The sequence below is a fragment of the Leptopilina heterotoma genome, unplaced genomic scaffold (assembly GCF_015476425.1).
Source record: "Leptopilina heterotoma isolate Lh14 unplaced genomic scaffold, ASM1547642v1 Lhet_264, whole genome shotgun sequence".
Lineage (NCBI taxonomy): Eukaryota > Metazoa > Arthropoda > Insecta > Hymenoptera > Figitidae > Leptopilina > Leptopilina heterotoma.
The window spans coordinates 894865-919466 of record NW_025110974.1 but is presented as its reverse complement, the minus strand read 5'-3'; the positions used below and the strand labels follow the sequence as shown (position 1 = coordinate 919466).

The 24602-nt window shown below is 27.7% G+C and overlaps 3 protein-coding genes and 1 pseudogene across 4 annotated transcripts; 1 reads left to right on the top strand and 3 right to left on the bottom strand.

Annotated features, from left to right (window-relative positions):
• Positions 1-4567: 4567 nt before the first annotated feature.
• Positions 4568-6911, bottom strand: LOC122503549. 2 transcript variants are annotated; one of them, XM_043614127.1, is made up of 3 exons: positions 6675-6911; positions 6166-6594; positions 4568-5498 (listed from the first exon to the last, which is right to left on the bottom strand). In XM_043614127.1, exons 2-3 carry the CDS (start codon positions 6558-6560, stop codon positions 5120-5122), a joined length of 774 nt encoding a protein of 257 aa, XP_043470062.1. In that variant the 5' UTR covers positions 6561-6594; positions 6675-6911; the 3' UTR covers positions 4568-5119. The 2 variants fall into 2 exon arrangements, with proteins under 2 accessions (XP_043470062.1, XP_043470061.1); XM_043614126.1 differs by having other exon boundaries at positions 6166-6911.
• Positions 6912-7190: 279 nt separating this feature from the next.
• On the bottom strand, positions 7191-13923 carry LOC122503547 (putative ankyrin repeat protein RF_0381). Its single transcript, XM_043614124.1, has 2 exons — positions 13466-13923; positions 7191-9329 (listed from the first exon to the last, which is right to left on the bottom strand). The coding sequence occupies exon 2, from the start codon at positions 9324-9326 to the stop codon at positions 7467-7469; it is 1860 nt and encodes a 619-aa protein (XP_043470059.1). The 5' UTR covers positions 9327-9329; positions 13466-13923; the 3' UTR covers positions 7191-7466.
• Positions 13924-14525: 602 nt separating this feature from the next.
• On the bottom strand, positions 14526-18478 carry LOC122503548 (esterase FE4-like). Its single transcript, XM_043614125.1, has 8 exons — positions 18077-18478; positions 16644-17773; positions 16379-16544; positions 15936-16278; positions 15497-15853; positions 15208-15374; positions 14825-15120; positions 14526-14725 (listed from the first exon to the last, which is right to left on the bottom strand). Exons 2-8 carry the CDS (start codon positions 16829-16831, stop codon positions 14548-14550), a joined length of 1695 nt encoding a protein of 564 aa, XP_043470060.1. The 5' UTR covers positions 16832-17773; positions 18077-18478; the 3' UTR covers positions 14526-14547.
• A 1217-nt stretch (positions 18479-19695) lies between these two features.
• LOC122503587 lies at positions 19696-21002 on the top strand (annotated as a pseudogene).
• The last annotated feature ends 3600 nt before the right edge of the window (positions 21003-24602 follow it).

Sequence of the window (24602 nt, the reverse complement as noted above, 5' to 3'; positions counted from 1 at the left end):
CATTTTTCGTTATCAATTCAACTATTCATGTGTGTTCATACGATTAATATAATTTTTATGTATTTAGGTACTTAAGTTATATCGTTTAAATTTTCAATTATATTACTAACTGTTGCAAAAAAAAAACTTTCGCTATTGCGGCGAATATTTAATTTTATATTATTGTTCACTGATAATAAATTATTCTGTTTCATCATTCTTCTTGGAAGAGACCAAAATTTGATGTTAATCAGAATGTGCTGAAAACAAAGATTTGTTTTTTTATATATTGCCTAGAAAATAGAACAAAAGGATATAAGTATTAATATTAAAATTCTCCTTACAATGTTGAAAAAATTTCCAAGATTGCCTCTTCTTTAAATCAAACTTGTATTCCTCTATATGCAGGTAGATGTTTCAATCCCTACGAATCTGCAATCTTGTATCCCTTTTCGGAAGAAACAAAGTTCCTGGATGCACAAGTAAGGGCTAAAATGAAATTAAATATTCTTCAGTAAGTATTTTTACATATTTTTATAAAAATAATGTGATTTATAAGACACTTTACAACTCGCATATTTTTTTAAAAATTTATTGTAGGATAGTGGCACCAGTGAAAGAACATTTAAGGAAATGTATACCTACTTTCGATATTTTTTATTTTTAATTGATATTCTTGAATTTCGTTTTAAACATATGCAATGAATAGCAAAATTTCTAAAGAATTTGAAGTCTGTGATACAAATTTTATAAATGTAACATAATATATCAAATTTTAATCAAATATTGAAAAATGTCCATTTTATCAGTAAAATAACGTTGACCAGTAAAAGAACAGTTATTTAATTGCACCTGAAACTTTTAACCTTTTTTCTGTTTATCCTTTGTTCATTTGTCACGTTCATAATTCACCAAAAAATTAAAAAATTATTTTCATAAATAACTTTTGCATACTGAATCTATTATTTTTTATCATAAACTATATTTTGAAAAAATAAGGCACTAAAAAATAAAAACTAAAAAATCATAACTGCTAAAAGTTATAATTTGTGAAATATCGTGATAAATAATCAATTTGTTCTTTCACTGATGCAATTACCCTAAAACTTTGATAGAAAAAGAGTTGGATTCTGGAAAAAATTTACCTTATTTTCCTTCGAAATCATAAAACTTAAAAGCATAGTAAATATTAACTACATTATTTTTATCCTGTTAAGTTTTGATATTCTCTAAATAAAAGTACCAACCAAACATTCTGAATCATCAAAAAAGTTCGAGTTTAAAAATTCAGCCAGTCAGTCACGTTCAAAAATCAAATTCATTTATTCAGTTTTAAACCGTTCAGTTCATTATTCAATTCAGTACGTGTATTCATCTTTACTTTAAAAAATATTATTTCACGTTCCAGAAATAATTCAAAAGATTTCGACTATTGAATAAAAAGTGAGTTAAAAATTGATTAAAGGGTTATTCAATTCATTTTTTATTATCAAACCAAAGTTTGAATAATATATATACTTTTACACCATAGGGGTAGTTGTTATATTCAAAATTTCTTTCTATTTTCCGATTCCAAAGAATTATATCGAAGATATTTATTTCTTTAATTTTTATTAATCCTTAATTTGTAACCTATGAATCTAAAGGTGGTTAATGCTTCATATTGCTGTTGCTAACACTCCTTTATTCCCTTTAAATTCAATAATTCAAAATAATAAAATCATAACTAAAATTCAGTTCGAAAGTATTCCCAAACTATTGGACTAGAGTCCAGGTTTGAAATAATAAATTATTTATTAAATAGTTATCTTTTTTGGTAATTTGTTGCCAAAAGACAAGCTATGCAGTGAAAAGTATGGTTACAATTCGTTTATAAATAAATAATAAGCTTATATGAATAATGTATACTAGTTATTTGTATACATGAAATTTTGGAATAATTTCCGAAAATGGTGGATTTTTATCCATTAGTATGAATGAAAAACGAATGTAGGTCTGCTGTAGGCCGTACAATGTAGACTGTAGATAGACTTTTAACAGGCCATAAAGTCTACCTGGAATCTACATTGACATTCTTATATCAAATTGATATAGGTTAAAATTAGTTACTATTTAGAGTGAATTGTGTATTAAGACATTAATTTAGGATTTAGTTTATTAATTTTAAACTTTTATTAGTATAATAAGTTTAAAAAATTATTATTAGGACACTAAGTGCCAATAAGTTACATTAGTTTGTTGGATAATTCAATCCAAAGCTTTTAGAGTTGTTGAGTTTCTCGATTTCTCAACAAAAGAGAAAAAAAGTGCGGATATCGTTTGTACAGTGCACATACGATATGATTCGGAATGGGGTTTGGTGGCTAAATTTATGGAAGGGCCAATTTACTCGAAAGAAGATTCAATGCTCATACGGGAGATTGTGAGGAAGAAGATGCCTGCGCCAAAAAAGCGTGTAACAAATTATTATAAAATAACATGAGTAATAGGGAATGTACACGTGCGATCTAATAGTGAGTCACCACAAGTGTTCCAGTAACAAAGGGGTTTCTAAAATGCATGGAAAAGTGAACAATTCGTAAAATACATGAAAAAGTGAACGATTCGTGAAATACATGTAAAAGTGAACCATTTCTGGAATATACGGGGAAATTTGGGTATAAGAAGGACCAGACTATCAAACGATCTTCAGTCTAAAAATTTCATCTATTACAAGTGGTTCTTCACGACACAGTGCTCCAAAAACCCAGTTAAAGTAGTTGTTTTTTTAGACCATAATTTAGGAAATTTTATTCATAACCCTATTCCTATTAACGTTGTCAGTATTAAAACATTTTACGTTCCAATTAGTGAAAATGAAATAGACAAATGTAAAATAGCAAATAAAATGTTTGTATGCGCTAGAAATCATCCTACCTATTTACTATCAGAAGTAGAGACATGTGAAAACCAGATTATAAAATCAAAATCTAATATTATTGACATCAAGACGTGTGAATTGAATTTTCTAAAAATTGACAAATATGTCTATATTCAATGAAAAGGTAACCAAGGATATCTCTTTATACCAGAAATACCTATTACTTTAGATACTTTTTGTAATTCTCAGAATAAAGAAATTACTATTAGTGTACCAACGTTAATTACTACAAAAGAAAATTGTGTACTAATGTAACGTCCTGTAATAATGACGTCATATTTTAAATATTCGAAATTTCTGTATTTTATACAAAAACATATTTTGAAGAAAACTAGAGTTCTCGAACAATTATCAACTATAACTTAGAGTTCTCTTCAAGTTCAAGTTCAAAATTCTAATTTAAGTTCAAAATTCTAATTCAAGTTTTATTTCAAATTTTAATTTAAAAATTATAAAAAGAATAACAAGTCAACCTCTACAACTTCATCTCTGCTTCCAGTTCCAGTTTCAACTGAAATTCATCTTTAAAGTGTTATTAAAAAGTGAGTAAGAAATTAATTTTGCTGTGTTCTTTCTTTTCCTACTTTCTTTAAAAATATTTTATTTTACAAAATTCCATACGTCTTATGTGAATGTATGGAATAGTTTCTATTAAAATTTTTATTTTACAAAATTCCATACGTCTTATGTGAATGTATGGAATCGTTTCTATTAAAATTCTTGTCGTTTCTTCATTAATTAAATCAAATAAGAGAAATAATTATTGAAAGTATTCCCAAGCTATTGGACGCAAGTCTAGGCTTAAAATAAATAAAATATAATTAAATTTAATTAAAATTTAATATTTAATTAAATTTAATAAAAGTATCATTGCGAACCATAATTTTGGGACGTAACACTAAATTATGAAGATTCCATAATAGAATTAAAAAAAGTAATTTCCTAGTTAAATATAAAAATTATCATAAAAATATAACAATTCCTTATTCTGAGAAAGAACTTAATTTAATTCAAGAAAACTTAATCCCTCTGCAAAAACAAATTAATGCCGAACAATTGACATCATTAGTAAAATCATTAAACGAAATAGAAATTTCTATTAGCAATATTCTCTCTCAAAACATTAGTAGGTTCATTGACTTATCCTCATCCTAAATTAGGTTCTTCATGAAAACTAACTTAAAACGAGGAACGTTAGGTAAGTTTAAAAAGGTTTTTGTTTTGACGCAACAATTCTTAAACTTAAAGAAATGTTTATTCTAATAAATAATATCAAGATGATCAACAATTAACAACTCTCATTATTTGAAAGTTCCTGCCAAATATTCCACCTTTCAGGTGTCTACTTTTGTAGTTAAGAAGTATCGAAAACGCCATCTTTACACTTTTCACATAATCTAAAAAGTGGGGTATGTGACACCAACAGTTTTTCAGTGTAGACTATATATTTAAATTCCGCCTTTGTTAGTTTCTTTTCTTTCTCGAAATTTATTCAAACACATTTTTAAGACAATTTAACTTATCGAATTAAGATGATAAGATTCCCGCGAACTATTAGACTATCGTCTAGATTCATGTTAATAATTCAATTCTCATTATTTTAAGTACTTGACAGTAGATTGTACGCAGAATATGCAGATTTTATAATCTGTAAATGAAAAGCAATAAAATATTTTTAATTCAAATTTTAAGGCAGCTAATGATAGATAAAATTTACGAACTTTTACAAATGTTTTTATAGACATGACAATAGCTGATGAACCTGTCAATTGTATAGGTTTAGTGGCTCTTATCATCATCAGAACAAGATCCTTTTTTGTTCGATTAGTTAATTTTGTCCAATTCGTCAAATAAACTGCATCTGCAACATCTGTACTCTATTTTGAATTAAGTTATAACAGACTATGGTTTATTGGTAATGAAGAATATACTAATTTTTTATCACCTTCTCACTGATTCTCTGTCCATAAAAACAGTAGAGAAAAATTTGCATTATCACACTGCTTACAGATGTGACCATTATCCAATAAGTTGGATTTTGTGAACTTAATCTCGATAATTGATAAATTGTAGCACAAAGACTTATCATAGACGTAAAAAATTGTACAAATATCACCAGACCAAATATTTCGTTTAACTTTTCTCCTAATCTGTTAAGAAATAATAATTTTGCGGTCTTTTAACAAAACTTTCATATATGGTTTTTGAAAAAGGTTTATCTTACGAATACATGTAGATGTGATGATTTACACATTTCGATATAAGTCTTGATTCTCTCTTAGCAATACTCCATTCAGACTCATTTGTTTTTCGTAACTGAGGTAATAGTTGCAATCGATGGATAATTATTTCTAATTGTGCGCATATTTGTAGCATAAAAGTTAAAGTTAGACCTTCAACAGATGCAGATGTGTTGGCTGCCATAATTAAACCTACTATTTGATGTAAATATGTCATGAAAAAAATCCATTTTGAATTAAGACTGAATGGATACCATGCTTGTAAAGGAAGAACAATATTATTTTTCTTCATCACTGGGCCTATTATTATAGATAATGCTGTTACGTTGACCAAAAATAAGAAAATAATTGTGTTTGACCTAAAATATAATGAGAAATTAATAATCAATTGGGAGGTGAAGTGAAATTCCTAGACAACCTTCTTCTAAACATCCCTTAGGAAAAAATATGATAGTTTATTTTTAATAGGATCTGTCATTCTTTTAAAATAATCTTCTGACCCCCTAACTTAAATAAATTAAATTTAGGTGCACGTTTTTAAATGAAGGACATTGTGTAGATTTTTATTTCCTGATAAAAATCATAGTAGTATCAAATTTGATTCAAGTCGAAAGAATTAAATTAATTAATTTCCTTAATATCCCGACCTATTAATCAACAGATATCAGAAGAAGCATTAAAAAGTAGAGTCATGAGCAATCCTTTTACAACCCTATGACGTCAACTCACGGTATGTCTTCGGTATTTCTTAGGAATTTCTTATTTAAAACGAGGAACTAAAATGTTAAGAAGGTATGTTACATTTGAGGTAACAGTATCAAGAACTTTATTCGATACGTTAAACGAAAACCTAAATCCACAGTTAATAATTTAACAGCATTATCGACGCTACAAATTATGATACATACGGGATTGTTCATCCACAAATTTTTACAACTCCTAACCCTTATATTATCAAAACGTATCAAAAATCAAGTTTCTCAATGAATGTTGCATTCAAGTGATTTGTTTTTAAATATTTAATACCTGCAAATTTGAGAACACTTCTGTAAAATCCCAGATTCATAATGATCTTCAGGCTCACAGAAATTATTCAAAAGTTTCTTTCTCGACTCAACGACAGTTTTTCGTTTCGCCATAATGCAGATTTGCTTGATAAAAGTAGCGACAATGCAAAGAAAGTAAAATAAATTTTCCGTTATAGTTTCAATTGGTTGTGATACTTTAACGAAATGCATGAGTAGACTTAATATGAACGTAAAGTAGAGTGTAATCATAAACACAGAGAAAAAATGATACAACCACATTTGCCATTTTAATTTCCAATCGAGTGGCTTCCACATTCCAAATAAATTAAGTAAACCAAATGATATTTGACCCATGTAGATGTTTAACTTATTTTCCACTTTAATATCCTCCATTTCCCTTTAGCTGTAATTTGAAAAATTCTGGAATCTGAAAAACATTTATTTTCCCCGCACAATAAAATTTTAACAGCTACCGGTTTTTAAAAATTATTTTGATATCTAATTTACTTGACGAGTAGAAAAAGTTAATTTGTCGGTTTTTAATAATTGTTTCCTGAGATTTGTAGTTTTCTAATTTTGAATAGTTTGTCCTTTGTTTGCAATTCCAAATGGAAAAAATATTTCTCATTTACCTCATGAAAGTTTTGTTAAGACTAAACCACATTTTAATTCCTTTGACCGATGGGAAATCCTGTCAATATTTCGATTATTTCTTGAGAAAAGGGTGAAACAAGTTACGGCATTCTCTAGCGCTAATAAAAAATACATAACTACACGAGAAGAATTCTTGTGACATTAAAAAATTGCTGTATAATTATGCTTCGACCTGTGCATAATAAAAAATGACTTGAAATATTTTTTTGCAACTGGAGACTTTTATCTGTAATTAGATTTCGATTTGTGCATAATAAAAAAAGTGTGTACTAAAAGAAGAAAAAAGGTAAAGAAAATAAAATTCCTTTTCAAGTTTGTTATCGAATGCTTTGGAAAGTCAGGTAATTAAATACACTATTAGATACAATATCAAAAACTTAAAATTACTTTATTCAGTCGTAAAAAGAGAAGACTTATGCCATTATTAACTTTATACAAATCTTATTGTTTTAAAAGTACGGAACACAAAAAAATTATACCTTTGAGAATAAAAAAATAATTTGAAAAATCAGAAATACAAAATACAATTTGTATGCAAGGGGAAACTCATATTATGGATCAATTTATATAAAACTTTAATGTATGTACATATAAATAAAATATATCTACAATAGAATTGAAAAAAGATTCACAAAGTAGATTTTTCTATTTTTGTGAATTCGGTAAACTTTCCTTACTTCTCGTTCGATTCGTACGAAAGGCTTGGTCGAAATTTTGCAGATCCTTCAAAGAGAGGCAATTGAATATCATGTCATTGACAAAATAAGGCAACTGTCGTTTTGTGATTTGTTTTAAAAGAACAGTGTTACTTTCAATTAGATTCTTCCTCACTTTACCCTTCTTGATGCGATCCTTCAATAAATCACCATATATGGGAATATCCCAATATTTCCTTGCTATCAGAGCTTCCATTAGATCCTCATTTCTCAGAAATAAAATCAACTTCTCAACCTGAACGTTCAGTAAATCGAAGTAGGAAATTGAACTGTTTGTGCAAATCATGTCTCTCTTTAAAAGATCAATTTGTTCCTCGCACTGTTGATAAAATTCGTCAACTGCCGATTGTCCCTTGATCATATTGAAATTTACATTCTTCTCGCCCATGTGTACACTTAATGCTGTATAAGCGCACAAACATTCAAGTGTCTTGAATGCTGTATTTTTTCGTGTAATTTTACAACCACGAAATTTAATTAGAATTCGATCCAAAGGAGTGAGGTCGTTTTTGGTACGAATATTGACGTTTGCACCTAGTTTTAGTAAATATTTGACGATTTTAAGATTGTAAAAACCGGCTGCAATGTGAAGGGCTGTTACACCGTTGAGATCACCAGCATCAATGTCGGCGCCGTATTCAACTAATAGTTCGATAATGTCTATTGAAATTCCCTTCGCTGATGATTTTGAACCGTAGATCAGAGGTGTTTCTTCGCGGAAATCTTTAACATTCGGATCGAGACCTTGATCAAGGAAGAGTTTCATTATTCGGGAATTATTGATACCGACAACGTAATGTAGTGCACTGCGTCTTTGATGAAATTTCATTTTGAAACTTGCGCCCTCCTGGAGGAGAACTTCGACCATTTCCTCAAATTTATTGTCACAGGCTCTTTGAAGGGGGGTTTTTTTCTCGCCATTTATGGCCTCGATTTGAGCACCATTTTGAACGAGAAATCTCGCTATTTTTGCGTTTTTTACACGATGTACTTTATTGACGGCGGGGAAATAAAATGTTTCACAAGCTACATGTAAAGGGGGTCCGTATGGCGATGAGGCATTTACGTTTGCACCGTTTTTCACCAGAGTCTCGACAATATCGAAAAAACCTTTCGAAATTGCCAAATGAAGTGGAGTGAAACCTCCGATTCGTTCGGTTAAATTCTGATGCGCTTGATCGAGTTGAATCTGTAAATTGGGATCTGCTTTGTACCTGATTAGTGACTCTATCATATCGTTCATTTCATGCAAAGTTGCAACGTGCAACAACGTCAAACCTTTAGCGTTAAAAGCGTTGAGATTCGCTTCACTGTTTTCTAAAATCTCGTTGAAACTCTCCTTATCACCATTCAATGCTGAAAAATGTAAAAGTGGCGAATAGTTTGAATGTGAAACGTTCAAATGTTTTCCTTGATCTAGAAAATATTTTATAAGATATCGACATCTTATGATATTTTTTGCATTCGAGCAATTAAGAAGTTGATCTTCCTCGGGGATGAATGCTTCAACAGCCTCCGGAATTCCTGAAAGTAAAGCCTCTTGCAGGGGACTCGTTCCCTCTCTACCGCAAATATTCATGTCCGCACCATTTGCCAATAATAACTTGGTTGTTTCAAAAGCGTATTTACTTTTCTTCGCGCGAAAAATACCGGCCTTTAATTCTTTATGGAGTTGAGTTTCTCCTCTTCTGTCTTGAAGATTGATGTCTTCGCTAAAGTCCAGAAGGGGTATCCTCTGTTGAGTGTAACTGTCATCAACATGGGACTGAATTGACTTCTTATCGTCCATTTTCTAAAAAAAGAAAATGAAGAAACAGTTAGAAGAAACAGTTCCCTTTCATTTAAAGTTCATCGCCAAACGTCATGTTAGCTAGTCTATAACTGTGTCTATGCTGCAGCAGACAATTACAAAGTACTCCTAAATCTGTACACAAATCTGAGAAGTATGTGTTGCCAATAAATTTAAAGATTGAGTCTAAAGGAAATTGTTAGTGCTAACAAACCAGTAGGGAAAAGAAAGTCTGAAGAAATTGACGAAATTAATGATAAATAAAAGAGTTTGGTTATTAAAATTTTATTATTATATAACGATTGTCACGTGCCACGTGCATGACCATTAAATAACCTTAGACCACACCTGTTACCAAGCAAACTAGCAAGGAACCACGGATGATGAAATTTATGAAAATTTCCAAAATTAGGTAAACGATTAAATTAAGTGTAAAAAGAAGTATTCTTTTTTCTATTATTGATTACAACCCTTTACGAATTAGAAATAATAATCAAGTCAGTATCTAATCTAAATCAAAGTGATCGATATCATCTCTGTACCAGTAGTCAGTGCGAATCTATACTCGTAACCTACGAAAATCACAGTCTAAGTAATAACCATCTTGTGTGTGAACGAACCATTGTCAATCTCCAAGGCAGTAAAATTGGAAAGGCGGTGCATCTGAGCTGACTGTGGACACACGAGCGGAGAACGGGTTACCAGCTTCGAATAGAAGCAATAAAGGTAATTAACTAAATCTTTTCATCATATCTTTTCATTACAATTTCTATATCTATTAAACGCCTATTTGTTAAAGGTGTTTATTGGAAAAGGAACTGGTCTTATCTCGGCAACATACAAATAACGAACTTCAAGAAATCATTATATACAATTTTATAATAAATTTCATTTAATTAACTATTAGACTTTTCATTGATTCTTTTTCCTCATTCCCAAATAAGATTTTTTCGGAATTTCTTATTTAAAACGAGGACTACAAATGTTAAGAGGTGAGTTACTTTTCACGTTACAACGTATTAGTTATAATAAATAGATAATTATTGAAATCATTAATTTTATTGTTGTTAACTTAATGATTATGAATGTTAAAACAAAGTATTAACAATTAATATTTGAATATTGTATTAATTAACAAATTGATTACATAATTATTAAATAACGTAAATTTCATCGAATTGTTTGTATTAACTAAATAAATAACAGTTACGAATTTAATCATATTCAGTGTTTAAAATCCACTCAAATTGACCCTAATATTCCTGAACCTCCCGATACAGAAATGTCAAATCCTTCAAATTTAGAGGCAATTCTTTGTAGTCTTAAAGATTCAGTCGAACAACTGTCTTCCAAAATGTCATCAATAGAAGGATTTCAAAGTACATTAAATTCTAATATAATGCTACTTAACGATGAAAATGCAAAACGTGTATCAAATTGCTACACAAATTGATACACAACTTTGTCAAGAATACTACGAATGGTTCTTTTACCACAGATATAATTAATTAATACTCAAATAAGAGCAAGGTATGAGTTCCAAACTCTACACCTAATTCCAATTCCTATCTAACGTAGAAACAAATTCCTAGCACCTATTCCTTCATATGAAATAGTTATGATTAACTCTGAAAAAAGTTTGTACATACCAAGTGACGAAAAACTTTTCGAAAAATGTAAGAAATTAGTAGACCAGTATATTTGTAAAAGAACACAAACAATGTATCTAGTTAGTGAAATAGAGAATTATGAAATTAGTATTATAAAAAATCATAATAAGAGCATTTTCGATCATATTTGTGAATTTTCAGTATTCTGAATTTCGGAATATTTTTATTTTTACGAAAATATATTATTTGTTTATTAATTGACGGAACCCTCAAGTACTGACCCCCACTACTTTGATCCAGGAATTAAAAGAATTTGAAAAACATTATAATGTCAAATACTCATTTCCATCAGTTCAGAATCATTATCAAAATTTAATTGATATTTCAGAGGTGAATGTGGCTATATTAAAATTCAAATTAATCTATTCTATTCATTTACCAGTCATCGCAGAAACCGAATATACAGCATACCAGTTAATTTCAATTCAAAAAAAATCTAATACCGTATTCCTAGCAGTCATACCCGATCACGAATACATATTTTTAGAAGAATAAGTTATACCTAAAAACTCTGTACAATTAGATTTTCAATGCAAATCCAAAATCTTTCAAACAACTATAAATCAACCTACACGAATTTTGAGCGACGAAAACTGTATTGTTAATGGGTTGAACATAGTTATTCGAATTCAACCACAACTTACTTGCAATGTTTTGAATATTTAAATATTATATATTAATATTTAAATGCAAAGCTTAGAGAAAATTGTGTAAAGATTTAAATGTCCCGATTAAATAAATGTTTAGCATCAAACTTTCCTGAAAATTTAGGATGAAACTATCCTGAACATTTAAATTAAATTTTCGCCTAATTCTATTAAAATTAAAATGTAATTTAAATTTTCAGAAAAGTTTCACGCTATATAAACATGTATTTAATAGGGACATTTAAATCTTCACACAATTTTTATTAAAATTTGCTTTAAAATATTTTAAACATTGCAAGTAAATATTTAATAAATTTTCGGAACTGTGGGAGTGTAATATGAGAAACAATGGGGTAAAAATTTTAAAACTGGACCACTCGAAACTGACTTTCTAAAATTTAAATCTTTTTTTGCATAATTTTTTGCAGAGTCAAACTAAAAATATTTCTGAAATGATTTTAGAAAAAATGTTTAATTAATCAATTCAATTTTTTAGCTACTAAATTCAAGATAAAGTTGCTACTTAATTAATAATAAAATTTGGTGGATATTTAAAAAAATGTCTCTTTGTATTGCAATAAAAATGTTAAGTAATATTTATTAAACACTTAAAGGTGTTGGATTTGTTTTGAGTTTATTGTATCAGAAAATACTTTATTAATTTGACTATGAAAATTAATTGTCGCCTGACGGCGAAATTTATTTATTTAAATTTTTAATTTTGAGTTGTTAAAAGCGTCAAATTTTGCTTGGCATTAAGCAGAAAGTTTAATTTATTTTAAATTCATACGTTACAATGCAAAATAAATTGTTATTTTATAAATGAATTTTAAAACTGAGGGAATTACGCGAATTTTTAATAAAAATAATATTATTAAACATGGGTCGAATGAAATTGAGGTTAAATGAATTTAAAAGGGCGAGGATTGAAAGACTTTTAAATTAAATAAGTTTCAAAAGTTAAATTTAATTAAAAAAATTTTTAAATTATAAAAATTCACAAAAAATATGTAAAAAACAATTTTATATTTAAATATAAAAAATTTTATTTCATTTGAAAAATTTCTAATTTTTATATATTTAAAATTTGTATAAATAACAATTTAATAAGAACTCTGGCTCGTAATATTGTTATTCAATAAGCAAAAATTGTTTAAATAAAATTTTTTTTAATAAGGTCAAAATAATAATCTACATTTAGAAAATTACTTTTAGAAATTTACATTTAGAAATCCGTCTTTCAGAAATTAATCAATTCGGAATGCCACCTGTTGGGAAAATTGTATTCAGAAAAGCGACCGGGAATCATTAAAAAAAAGAGTTCTGACAGTATGGAGTATGAATTAAAAAGCATAGATAAAAAGAGTACTACAAGAAAGTTTTCAAGTTTTAACATTCTAATTTATTGTCTCTCGTAAAGCGTAAAAAACACGTGAATAATGAAATCTGCTTAATATACATAAAATAATTAGACAAAAATGTTAATTATAGAATATTTTCGAGCATTTTAAACAGTAAAACATGTTTAACACAGTTTTTATTTTAAATTATCTGGAACGTTTTTTGTTTACAGATTCGTCAATTTTTTGTCGTCTGCTATAGCATAGCCTTCAGAATTATTCTATACTTCAAATACATAAATATAAAAATGAATAAAATCATTTCTTTTTAAATTTAGATTCATTTAGCTTCAAATTTTTTTTAAAAATTTTATTCATTTTTCATATAAATGAATATTGTAAATATGTATATTAAAAAAATAAGTGAAAATATTTTTAAAGTATATTTGCTATTTGTAAAATTTTACGACAAGCAAACTTACCTGAAAGTGATAAATTAAAGAAGATAGTAAAATGATTTTGTCAATAAATATTGGAAATCCAAGGTAATGTAGAATAACTTTGAGAACTTTACATTTTATATTTATTTTTATTTATGTTTGTAGGTATATACTATACTATAGGAATAAAGTGGCGTACAGAATGTAAATAAAGGGGACACAGTCCGCCAGATGGATTCTGTGACGTCACGCCTAGTGTCGTCTCTGGTAACTTTGGGAATTTAGAGAAATTCAAAAGTCACTAAAACTTACTAGCACAGGAAATTTTGTTTTATGACTGTTGCAGTTGTTAGAAAGCACCACAAAGAAAACGCGAATGCTTTGTTTGCAAAAGTCGCGATTGTAATATGTTAAATAATATGTTCTACTTTTTCCTTTTAAACTTTCTTATATAGATGGTCCCTTTTAAGTCCCTTTCTCTAATTTCTTAACTCTTTCCTAAACTCACATTCTAATATTACCTTTCATATCAAAATGATACCTTTTTTTAAAGGTATATAAACAGGCAATATAGAAAATAAAAATCAGTCGTTGTAAAACATTTATTACGGCAAAGACCTCGTCTCCAAATAAAGATATTTTTACGAACAGATCTGTTACGTCATCGTAACTCATTTTTACTAATTTTAGTAATATGTTAGTATGTAAAATCATTTTTAGTAATATGGTAATAATTGTTAACAACAATAACAATAAAATGTAATTTAGTCAGTCTTCAAGTAATCATCTACAATTACTCAAAAGGTCTTCGAACACTTGTGGAAGCCCAAATATTTAATATCCGGAAATCTTCAAATAAGGAACATTACGAGTAAGGTTTATATTTTTTAATTCTAGTAACTTTCTTATCATCAAACTAAAAATAACTCATTGATTTGTTCTGAAATAAAAATTTCTCTCTCACCAAACATAGTAGGCTCATTGACTTATCCTCATCTCAAATTAGGTTCTTAGTTGAAACTAATTTAAAACGAGGAACATAGGGTAAGTTTAGAAGGATTTCTGTTTTGACGTAACAGTAGTAAATAAAAATCAATTATAATGAGTTTAACATCTATTTAATTTTATAATTCAACTGGAAAATTTTTCTTCCAGAAATCTAAACGATTTGATGCAAATTCCTTTTCCAAAGTTACTGTCGGATCCATATTATCACTTTTATTTCCAATCTGAAGAAATGATTCACTGTTTTTATAATTCTGCCATAAATGTGGATTTTTCAAGGCATTACTGAATGGTTTTCTATAAATACAAAAAATAATAATATTATAAATAATATCTAACTTTTCTATTGTTGAAATTCTAAAACGAAACAATGTTTACTAGAAAATTATTATATACCCATCTATGGCAAATGATGTCCATAAATCTATCATGACCGTTACGATATGTTCGTCTGATTGCGTCATATTATGTAAGGGTCCATAATTAAATAAATAAAGTACATCATTGCTGTGTCCAACACCAATATTCTCTTTTGTATTGAAGATCAAGTAAATTCTGTTCATTGTACCACGATATCCAAATTTAAAACGATAAAAAGGACTTTCTGCGGTTTTTGCTATTTTGTTTATTAAAATTTCATCTGGGTAGAGAAACATACTGTCACTGACGAATTTTGTTAAATTTTTTAAATACTGAAAAGGATAAAAAATGTTTGAAGTTTGCATAAGTAGGGGTTGGACGGAGGGTTATTAATTTAAAACATGTTTTAGTCATTGTACCTTAACATCTGTATCATTTTTCTTTACAAATCCACTGAAATAGTAATCGTTGATAATGTTTTTAAATTGATCTTCTTTATTAGCAGTTCCATATTGCTTGAATGACAAATTAAGACTGTTGTTGAAAACTTTGTTTATTGGTAAAGACGACTTATTTACAAAATACTCTGTTGGAAATTATGTTATTGAAAATTCAAGACTAATATTTTATTTACAGAAAGTTGGGTTAGTCAATTCGTTTACTCAACATTTAGTCAATAAATAGAAAGAGGCTGTTATAAAAACTTGCCTGAAGTTACGTAAAGTCCTTCATCAGCTACATTACCACTGATGAACGGATAATCCTTTAGTTTGTTATCTCGCAGCAAATTTTCAGGACTATCTGTTAAAAACGCATCCTTTGAAGCTATTTCATTCGTAGGTATCCAGGTAAGTTCTGGTTTCCTCAAATCATAAAAATTGCTGGCATTCAACAATGTCTTGAAATTTACATTTTTTAGGCAATTTACAGTAAGCGTAGAATTACTAACTGGACAGTCTAGAACTTTGGCTACTTCATCGACATCTGATTTGAAATCAGTTTTGTCACGATAAGCACAGGAGCAAAGAGCATTTCCACTTTGCAGTATATACTGATGAAATAAACCTTTTGAATATTAGAATCGAAAAATTACAAATTTTCTAAATTGGGAGATATTGAAGAGAATTTACTAAAAATCGGATCTTACCATTTGAAGAATCCGAAAGTGTATGAAAACTAACCGACATCCCACCGGCACTTTCGCCAAATATTGTCACCTTACTTGGATCCCCTCCAAATGAATGGATGTTGGATTGAACCCACTTTAATGCTAGAACCTGATCTTTTAGGCCAAAGTTTCCGGGAGACACTAAATCAGCAGTAGAAAGAAATCCAAGAACTCCTAATCGATAGTTTATCGTAACAAGAACTATGTCTTTATCTAAAAAAAAATTTGGTCCATATTCATCAAATGAATTACTTCCAACTATAAATGCTCCTCCATGAATCCACACCATGACTGTAAAACTAATACTTCTAGATTCGTTGGTCTGCAAACATCAGCATAAGACTGCTTTTTAGTATTTTTGATCAGAGTCTCGAAATGAGTTTGAGAAATCAAATAAGAAACATCTAGAATCTAGGTCTTACATTTGAGGGATCAAAATTTGTCCTTGGCGTAAAGACATTCAAGTATAAACAATCTTCTTGACCCAACACTTTACTATTATCCACCTGAGGACATTGGATTTTTAATTTTTCACTATCAGCATGATAAACACCTGTCCATTTCTTTTTTGGTACTGGACTGCTAAATCTAAAAATTTAATATTACAACACTATCGAAAAATTAATCTCTACAAGTTCGTGCACTTTCTAATTACTTGGATATTTTTGTTAATAAAAATACAAAAACCTTAAGTCTCCAATTGGTGGTTCACCATAGGGGATTCCAATAAAAGCAGAAAAATCTCTATTGCTTTTGGATTTCAATTTAACACCTTGAACAATTCCTTGTGATATATTTACTTGAGGTTTACAGCTCGAACATTGCACAACATGATTTATAATAGAAAATAAAATAAACAATTTTTGCGAGTTCATACTACTTGATCTTTTGATTCTTTGATTTTGTAAATTTACTCTTTTGTGCAGAAAGAACAGTTGCTCAATAGAGGACAAAAAATTATTTTCACCAAATTACTGAAGCGGTTTTGAAAGAATATTTATTATTAAACATGTGCACATCGTGCACAGTTGAAAGCTGTTTCTTATCGGGAATGATAATTACTTTCACAATGATAGAGTATAAATTTTCTACATGTATTTTTATTATTATTATTCCATTCACTACATAACATTGTTTCCTTTTATTATTACGGTTTTATAACTAATTGCTATTCGTCATGACAAAGGATTCATTGTAACTATATACCATCCTATGAAATTATACTATTCATTTCATGAGAATTTCTACGTCCACACCGATTTTATAACAATTCAAAATCATAAGTAATTGTTATTCCTCAAAAGTAAGATTATTAATTGTAAATATACTCATTGTATTATTGTTAATTCTTTTCTTTCTTGGTTGGTTTTGAAATAAAATATTGTCTCACAACATTTAGTAGGCTCATTGACTTATCCTCATCTCAAATTAGATTCATTCCTGAAACTAATTTCAGATAAAATAATCTCTTTCTTATTTTTTCCCAATTCCGAAGAATTGTTGTTGAAGACAATTGTTTCTTTTAATTTTTATCAATTCTTTATTTGTAACGTATGTGACCAAAGATAATCTATTTTTATGATTGAATGTTCATGGATATGCATTACTAGACAAATTTTCTTTGAACACATTTTCATTCTTTTGATAATTCAATTTTTTTTCCACTGACTCAATTTCCAATAATTAAGTCATTTTCGGGAAAGTTGTCATAACAATTTTCTTAATAGCAGTCTTAAAAATTTTTATCCCGGATTTTAAGGTAACCCACTTTTAAAACCTCTTTTTCAGTCATAGGTAAAACATTGAAAATTATATACCTATTTTATCAAAAAAAAAGTTTGAAAATTTTCAATTTATTTAATGTCTAAAAAGGTTTTCTTGACTTGAATTCTTAAAAACAGAACTTAAGATTAAAATTATACGTTCACGTTACTAAGTAAACAAAGAAATAAAGTGTATTGAAATTCGTCATAAAATTAAATTAAATTTGTCAAGTAAAATTTTTAATTAGTTTAAATTTTAACACATCGAAATAAATTAGCATTTAATTTTTAAAGGAAAAAGGTATTAGAAATTGTAATTTTACTGGCAATTTTCACTTTATAACTTTTAGTACATACTGTTGTAAACTGTTAGGTTTGATTTTTAATTAAATTAGAAAATATCATCGTAGTCAACTTTGGTATCTTAAAAGTCGTAATTAGCTTCGGCACACTTCTTAATCCGCCATTCTGATTACTTATTAAGTTATTCTGTGAATTAGAACATTTTTTTCTAATTTCACTTTAGAATAAACTTTTCAGATCTCACAGCTAGATATTAAGTTATTCCTAGTGTCCTGGTGCACTGTAGCCTCCACTGGCGACTGTCTTATTTAAAACTGTATTAAGATATGCACTTTTTAAGTTAAAAGCCAACTACAAATATATTTTTCCTTTTTACTATCCATATTAATTTATAAAAATTGGTTTTGAAGCATAAAAATGCCAATAAAATTACAATTTAATTCAGAATGTTTAAACAATAATTTTTACATTAAATATACTGATTCTGATTTGAAGGGTAAAAATAGCTTGAAAATGAATGTTACTTTTACTATATTAAGTTATTTAAATTATAATTTATTTTCTTTAAATTCTGTTCTTGATAAATTTAAAATTGTATGTATTAATTTTACAGATAAGTATACGACAAGGAATATTAATACAGCAATAAATAATTTTACTAAAATGAAAAAGAATATGTTTAGTTTATCTGCGGATAAAAACTCTTTCAGGTTTATTACGTCACCCATACAGTTGCATAAACTTGTATATTTATTTTAAAAATATTTTATATTTATCTCTCACTCTTTTAATTTTTTTTTATTAAATTTTTTAAGTAGATGGGTATTTATTTCCTGTTTTTAATATCTTTAGTGCGCAAAATAGAACTTTTTTCAAAAATCTATTAATTATAGTTAGCTGCTAAAAAGCAATCGTTATAAATCAACTTTCTCAGTAGGATTTTTGGTCAGTGATTAATGTGTTCAAAGAAATGACTCAGACTGATTAATGCATGTAGTTCATGTGTATCAAAAAACATTATTTGAAGTTCATTGGAAAAAAACAAGAGCGGATTTTTTTCTGATTTTAAAGAAGAGTGAATTGTACAATTAGCATTTAATTGTGCTTTTCGATTTGATCCGTTATTTTTAAATCTTTTCCAAAAATTTATTAAACACATCAGTTCCATTAGAACCGAATTCATTTTCTCTGCAGACATGTTCATGTTATGCACGTTAATAACTATAACAAATCCAAGAAAGAAAAGTAATATTTTAAATAATGTAGAAGGAATAACTGTCAAGTGACCCACTACTTACTAAATTAGAATATTTAAGCGCCACGCAACCTGAAAGAAGCAATGGCTTTAGCTTTAAATTCTGAAAGCACAATCCGGGAAAGAGAGCTTTGTAGAAAAATGGCTCAAGTCTCCTTTGATAAACAAGTTGATTTAAGTAAATCAAGTTTTCATCGACCCGAAAATAAAAATTATCACTCTTCTGCGCGTGATAAAATACAGAATCAAGAAAGGGAAAGATCGAAACAATCACATTAATTCAGAGAAAGTAGGAATTGTTTCACCTCAGTTGGTGTTACCTCAAAATTTCCTAAGTAACTTACAAGTTATTAGCAATACATAAAAAAAAGCAATTCCATTTTCTCTGGTACCTCAGAATTATACGATGTATATATAACTAAGTCATGCCTTTAAATTTATACCTGTACCTATAGCTAGTTGGACGAAATATTATATTTACGAAAATGTTGCCACGAAACCAATTGCAATCAATATTGAGCAATCAGATTATACTCTAATAGACTTAGAAAAATGTATTATCATTAATGCACTTAGGATTTGCGAAATAACGAATCCAATTCATTGATTAGCTATAGAAAGTAGCTGCTATTCATACTTAATAAGGGATAAAACGGACACAGAATGTAAAAAGAAATACTTTTCCTTATTAGATACATTTATACTATCCCTTGCGAATGGTTACACTTGGTATATCTTACCTCGGAATACGGAAACCATCTCGGTATTCTGTCCAAATTCTCCTGATAGAACTGTTGTCATAACTAGCCCTTCTATTTTTGAGTTATCACCACATTGTCGAGGATCATCCCAAACAAATATATATCTACCACGAAGTCACACAAGTTTAACAGGTATAGCAGAGTATAAAATTAACATTATAACATTTACACATCTTGAAACTACACTTCTTCAAAATGAATTACTAACATTACCCACATTTTCAAGCAGACATATCGATTTCGAAGACCTTAAAGAATCATTAAAAACATTAGATGAAATGGCATCTGATTTAGATACACTTATCTCTTCACAATCAAAGCATGCTTGGATTCAAACAGGTTATACGACACTTCAATATATTGGATTAATCAGTATAATAATCATCATAATACTTGGATTATTTAAATGTGGCTTGTAACGGTGACCCAATAATTCTTCTAAAACACATGTGTTTCGTCAGCCAAATCTGCGATACTCGACCTCGATGAGTCTTAACATTAGTTTAGCCTACATTGATAAGATTATTATGTTGAAACCCTAACCCTATATAATGTGCCCTAAAATAAGTAGAATTCAGTATTTCTCCGAATGTCAAAATTAACACTAACCAACATTTGTAAAATTAAATAAAGTCTATTTAAAATTATACAAAAATATTTATTTCACGTTTTTACCCGTGACAGGCTGCTTTTCAGCTTTTTGGAAAATATTGCAATGGATGTCATTTTCATGTTGTATCGTCTATACTAAAAAGTCAGTCTTAATCTTATCTTTAAGTACTCGATGTAACGGTTGGAAGCACTGCTGTTCTTCCAACTATATAAGAATAAAGAATTATTCTATGTATATCCTTATTGATTAATTCATTCCTTGCTAGTCCCTTAAAGTCAGCGTAAAACCCCAGTTTTTAAATAAATTAATAAAATAAAAGTTAGTGAACACTTTAAAAGTGAAACGACACGACAAACGATTACGCATTAATTGATGAATTAGGCCACAAATGATTCAAGAAGCATCAAGTTAATGGGAAATTTTTATATGAAAAGGGGAAGCATCTTTGTTTGAACAAAGAGTATTTTTTTGGAAATCAACTATCAATTATTATAAATATTAATAAAAGCTTCATAAAGTAAATAAATATACTTAATATTTATTAAAACCCGTCACAAAATTGCCGATCCTGTCAGGATGGTTTTGCCACGAATATGTTCAAAAGCAACTATCTCTGGAAAAAAAAGAACCAAAGCTTTGCAATATAATTTTTATATTGTCGATATTAAACGGTGGAGAAATTCCACTGGAAATTACCAGAGAATACGTATACTCAAGTTGAACTAAGTAGACTTGAAAAAAAAATTACTAAAATTCATTTATTTAATTGTTTAAATAATATACTATTTAGAAATTAAGTTTTAGTAAACTATGAACACAATTTTAACATTGTGAAACTAAAAAAACTGTTGAAATTAAAAACAAATTTAGAGGGGACAAGACTATAAAAATTTGAACTTTAAAAAAAAACTGACACATTTCAACTTTGAATTTTTAAGTTCACTACTCTCATTTTTTCCTATTTTGAGTAAAAACAACTCTTAATTTCTTCTTTACAAGTTTTCAAAGTTTGCCACAAGTTTCAAACAAGTTTTCAAAGTTTTTAAACAAGTTTTCAAAGTTTTCAAAGTTTGACACAAGTTTCAAACAAGTTTTCAAAGTTTTCAAAATTTGACACAAGTTTTCAAAGTTTTTAAACAAGTTTTCAAAGTTTTCAAACAAGTTTTCAAAGTTTTAACAAGTTTATTATTAAAAATAAAATTTTTTAATAATATTTCAAAATTATTATTTACGGAATAAAATAAATTCCAAGATTATTAAAAATAAAATTTTTAATAATATTTCAAAATTATTTACGGAATAAAATAAATTCCAAGATTATTAAAAGTAAAATTTTTAATGATATTTCAAAATTATTATTTACGGAATAAAATAAAATAAATTAAAATAAATTTTAATTTTTTAATAATATTTCAAAATTATTTACGGAATAAAATAAATTCCAAGATTATTAAAAGTAAAATTTTTTAATGATATTTCAAAACTATTATTTACGGAATAAAATAAATTCCAAGATTATTAAAAATAAATTTTTTTAATAATATATGTATAAGCATATCAAAAATATTTTTATAATTATAGATAGCAAAATAACGCTAGATGCACACCATAAATGTTTTTAGGCGAGATCTATCATCGATAGCATACCTAATTAAAATTTTTTATTGTATAAGGTCTTTGTAAGAGGTATTATACCTTTTTTTTATGTATACTGAAAAGATTTAAATAAACCTACTTTATCAAACCAAAAAAAAAAAGAAGAAGTTAAGAAACAAATTGGAGAACTTTATGAAAAAGGAATTATACGTGATTCCATGTCATCTTTTAATTCTCCATTATGGGTCGTTGCGAAAAAAGTTGACGCCTCAGGAAAACGAAAATGTCGACTCGTCATTGATTTTCGTAAACTCAATGATGAAACAGATCAAGACGCATATCCACTTCCGATTATTGAGGACATTTTGGAGTCACTTGAAAATGCTAAATTCTTCTCCGCTTTTGATCTAAGTTCCGGATTTCATCAAATCCCAATGTCCGAAGATTCAAAAAAATACACTGCTTTTTCAACACCAGAAGGACATTTCGAATTCAATAGAATGCCATTTGGTCTAAAAAAATTCACCTGCTACCTTCCATAACGCATGATGGACAATGTCCTACAAGGATGTTATTACTTGTTTAAATAAATAACGAACATGATTCAGATAAAAATATGTTTCAACATATTATAGATATGTCTGAAATAAGTACTGTCATTCATATAGTCAAACCTTAATTTACTCAATTAAAGTTCCTGTATTAGAATCCGATAATTATTATATCCAATAATTAATTCCTATTCCTCAAAAGATTGGAGATCACTTTATTATTCCAGTTCCTAGAGAACAATATATCCTAATAAATTCCATTATAAAACCTTTTATGTCCCTATATCCGAAAACGAAATAGAGAAATGTAAAAAAGTTGATAAAAATTTTATTTCTTCAAGAAATCATCCTGCATATATTCTATCGGAAGTACAAACATGCGAAACACAGATCATTAAATCAAAAACAAAATCTATTGATATTAGAACTTGTGAAATGAGCGTGTTGAAAATTGATAAATATGTTTATATTCAATTAAAGGACCAAACAAGGATATATCTTTATACCACAATCTCCGATGAATTTACAAATTTTATGTAATTCTCAGAATAGTGAAAAAACAATTAACTCCCCAACATTAATTACAACCCAAGAAAATTGCATCTTAAGCCTTGATGATTCAATAATAAAATTAAAGAAAAGTAATATAACAGTAAAATATAACAAATATTTTAAAAACATATATATTTTCATAATATATGTACCATTGTATTTATACTATATAAATGTGGAATTTTTAAAATTGTACAAGAGACAACATCCCAAAAATTTGTATTCATCTGTCTTGTACAAAAAATGAAATTAAAAACAACATATCACCTCAATTAGTTACGTACACACCCAGTACGTCTGAAGAAAATAAATTAGATGATAAACCTATAAGATTTAGGAATTATCAAAATAAACGTTTTCCAGTTGTAAAACATATCTAGCAAAGAGGGTGTAAAACTTTTGTATTTGTAATCCCTTGAACTATTTATTTTTATGTCAATTTGGTAATTTTTAGGAAAACAGCCGAAACTCTGTATTTAAGTAATTTCATATAAATTTAATTTATATGAAATAAGATAAGGTTTAGAATCAAGGGATTGAGTAACTTTTGATGAGTTAAATACCAAGCTCACCCACCATCTAACAGCATTGTACCTAACATATTATACCTACGAATAGAATGAATAGTTGACAAAAGTCTGATCTTTAATAAAAAAAAAAAAAAAATTACAAAATATTATTACTTGTTTAAATAAATACGAACAAAAAAAAATAAAAATAAATAATAATAAATAATAAAAAATTAATTAATTAATTAATTAATTATTAAAATAATTAATTAATTAATTAATTAATTATTAATAATAATAATAAATAATTTTTTTTATTTTTTTTATTTTTTAATTGAATTTCTCCGAAATTTTAATAAGACTAAAAAAGAAAGTTTTTAAAAATTCTAATTTACTTTATTCAAAGATAATTGAATCTTGAGAAATTACGGTAAATCAATTCTAAGAATTAATTTTTTTAAAAATATTGTAATGTAATTATTCGGAAACAACTAAAGTTCTTGAAAGAATTTTTATACAATTTAAACAAACTTATTAATTTTTTGAATAATTTGAATTAAATATTTTGAACATGATTGTTTTTTCCAAAATATTAAAAATAATTATAAAAAATTTTAAACATAATTTTGATTTTTGAAAAGCTAATTTTAATTTTTAAATTTACGCTTGAAGATTTTTCATTAAAATTTATGAAAACGAAATTATTATCAAAATTTGAAATTATAAAATTCCTTAAAAGTTGA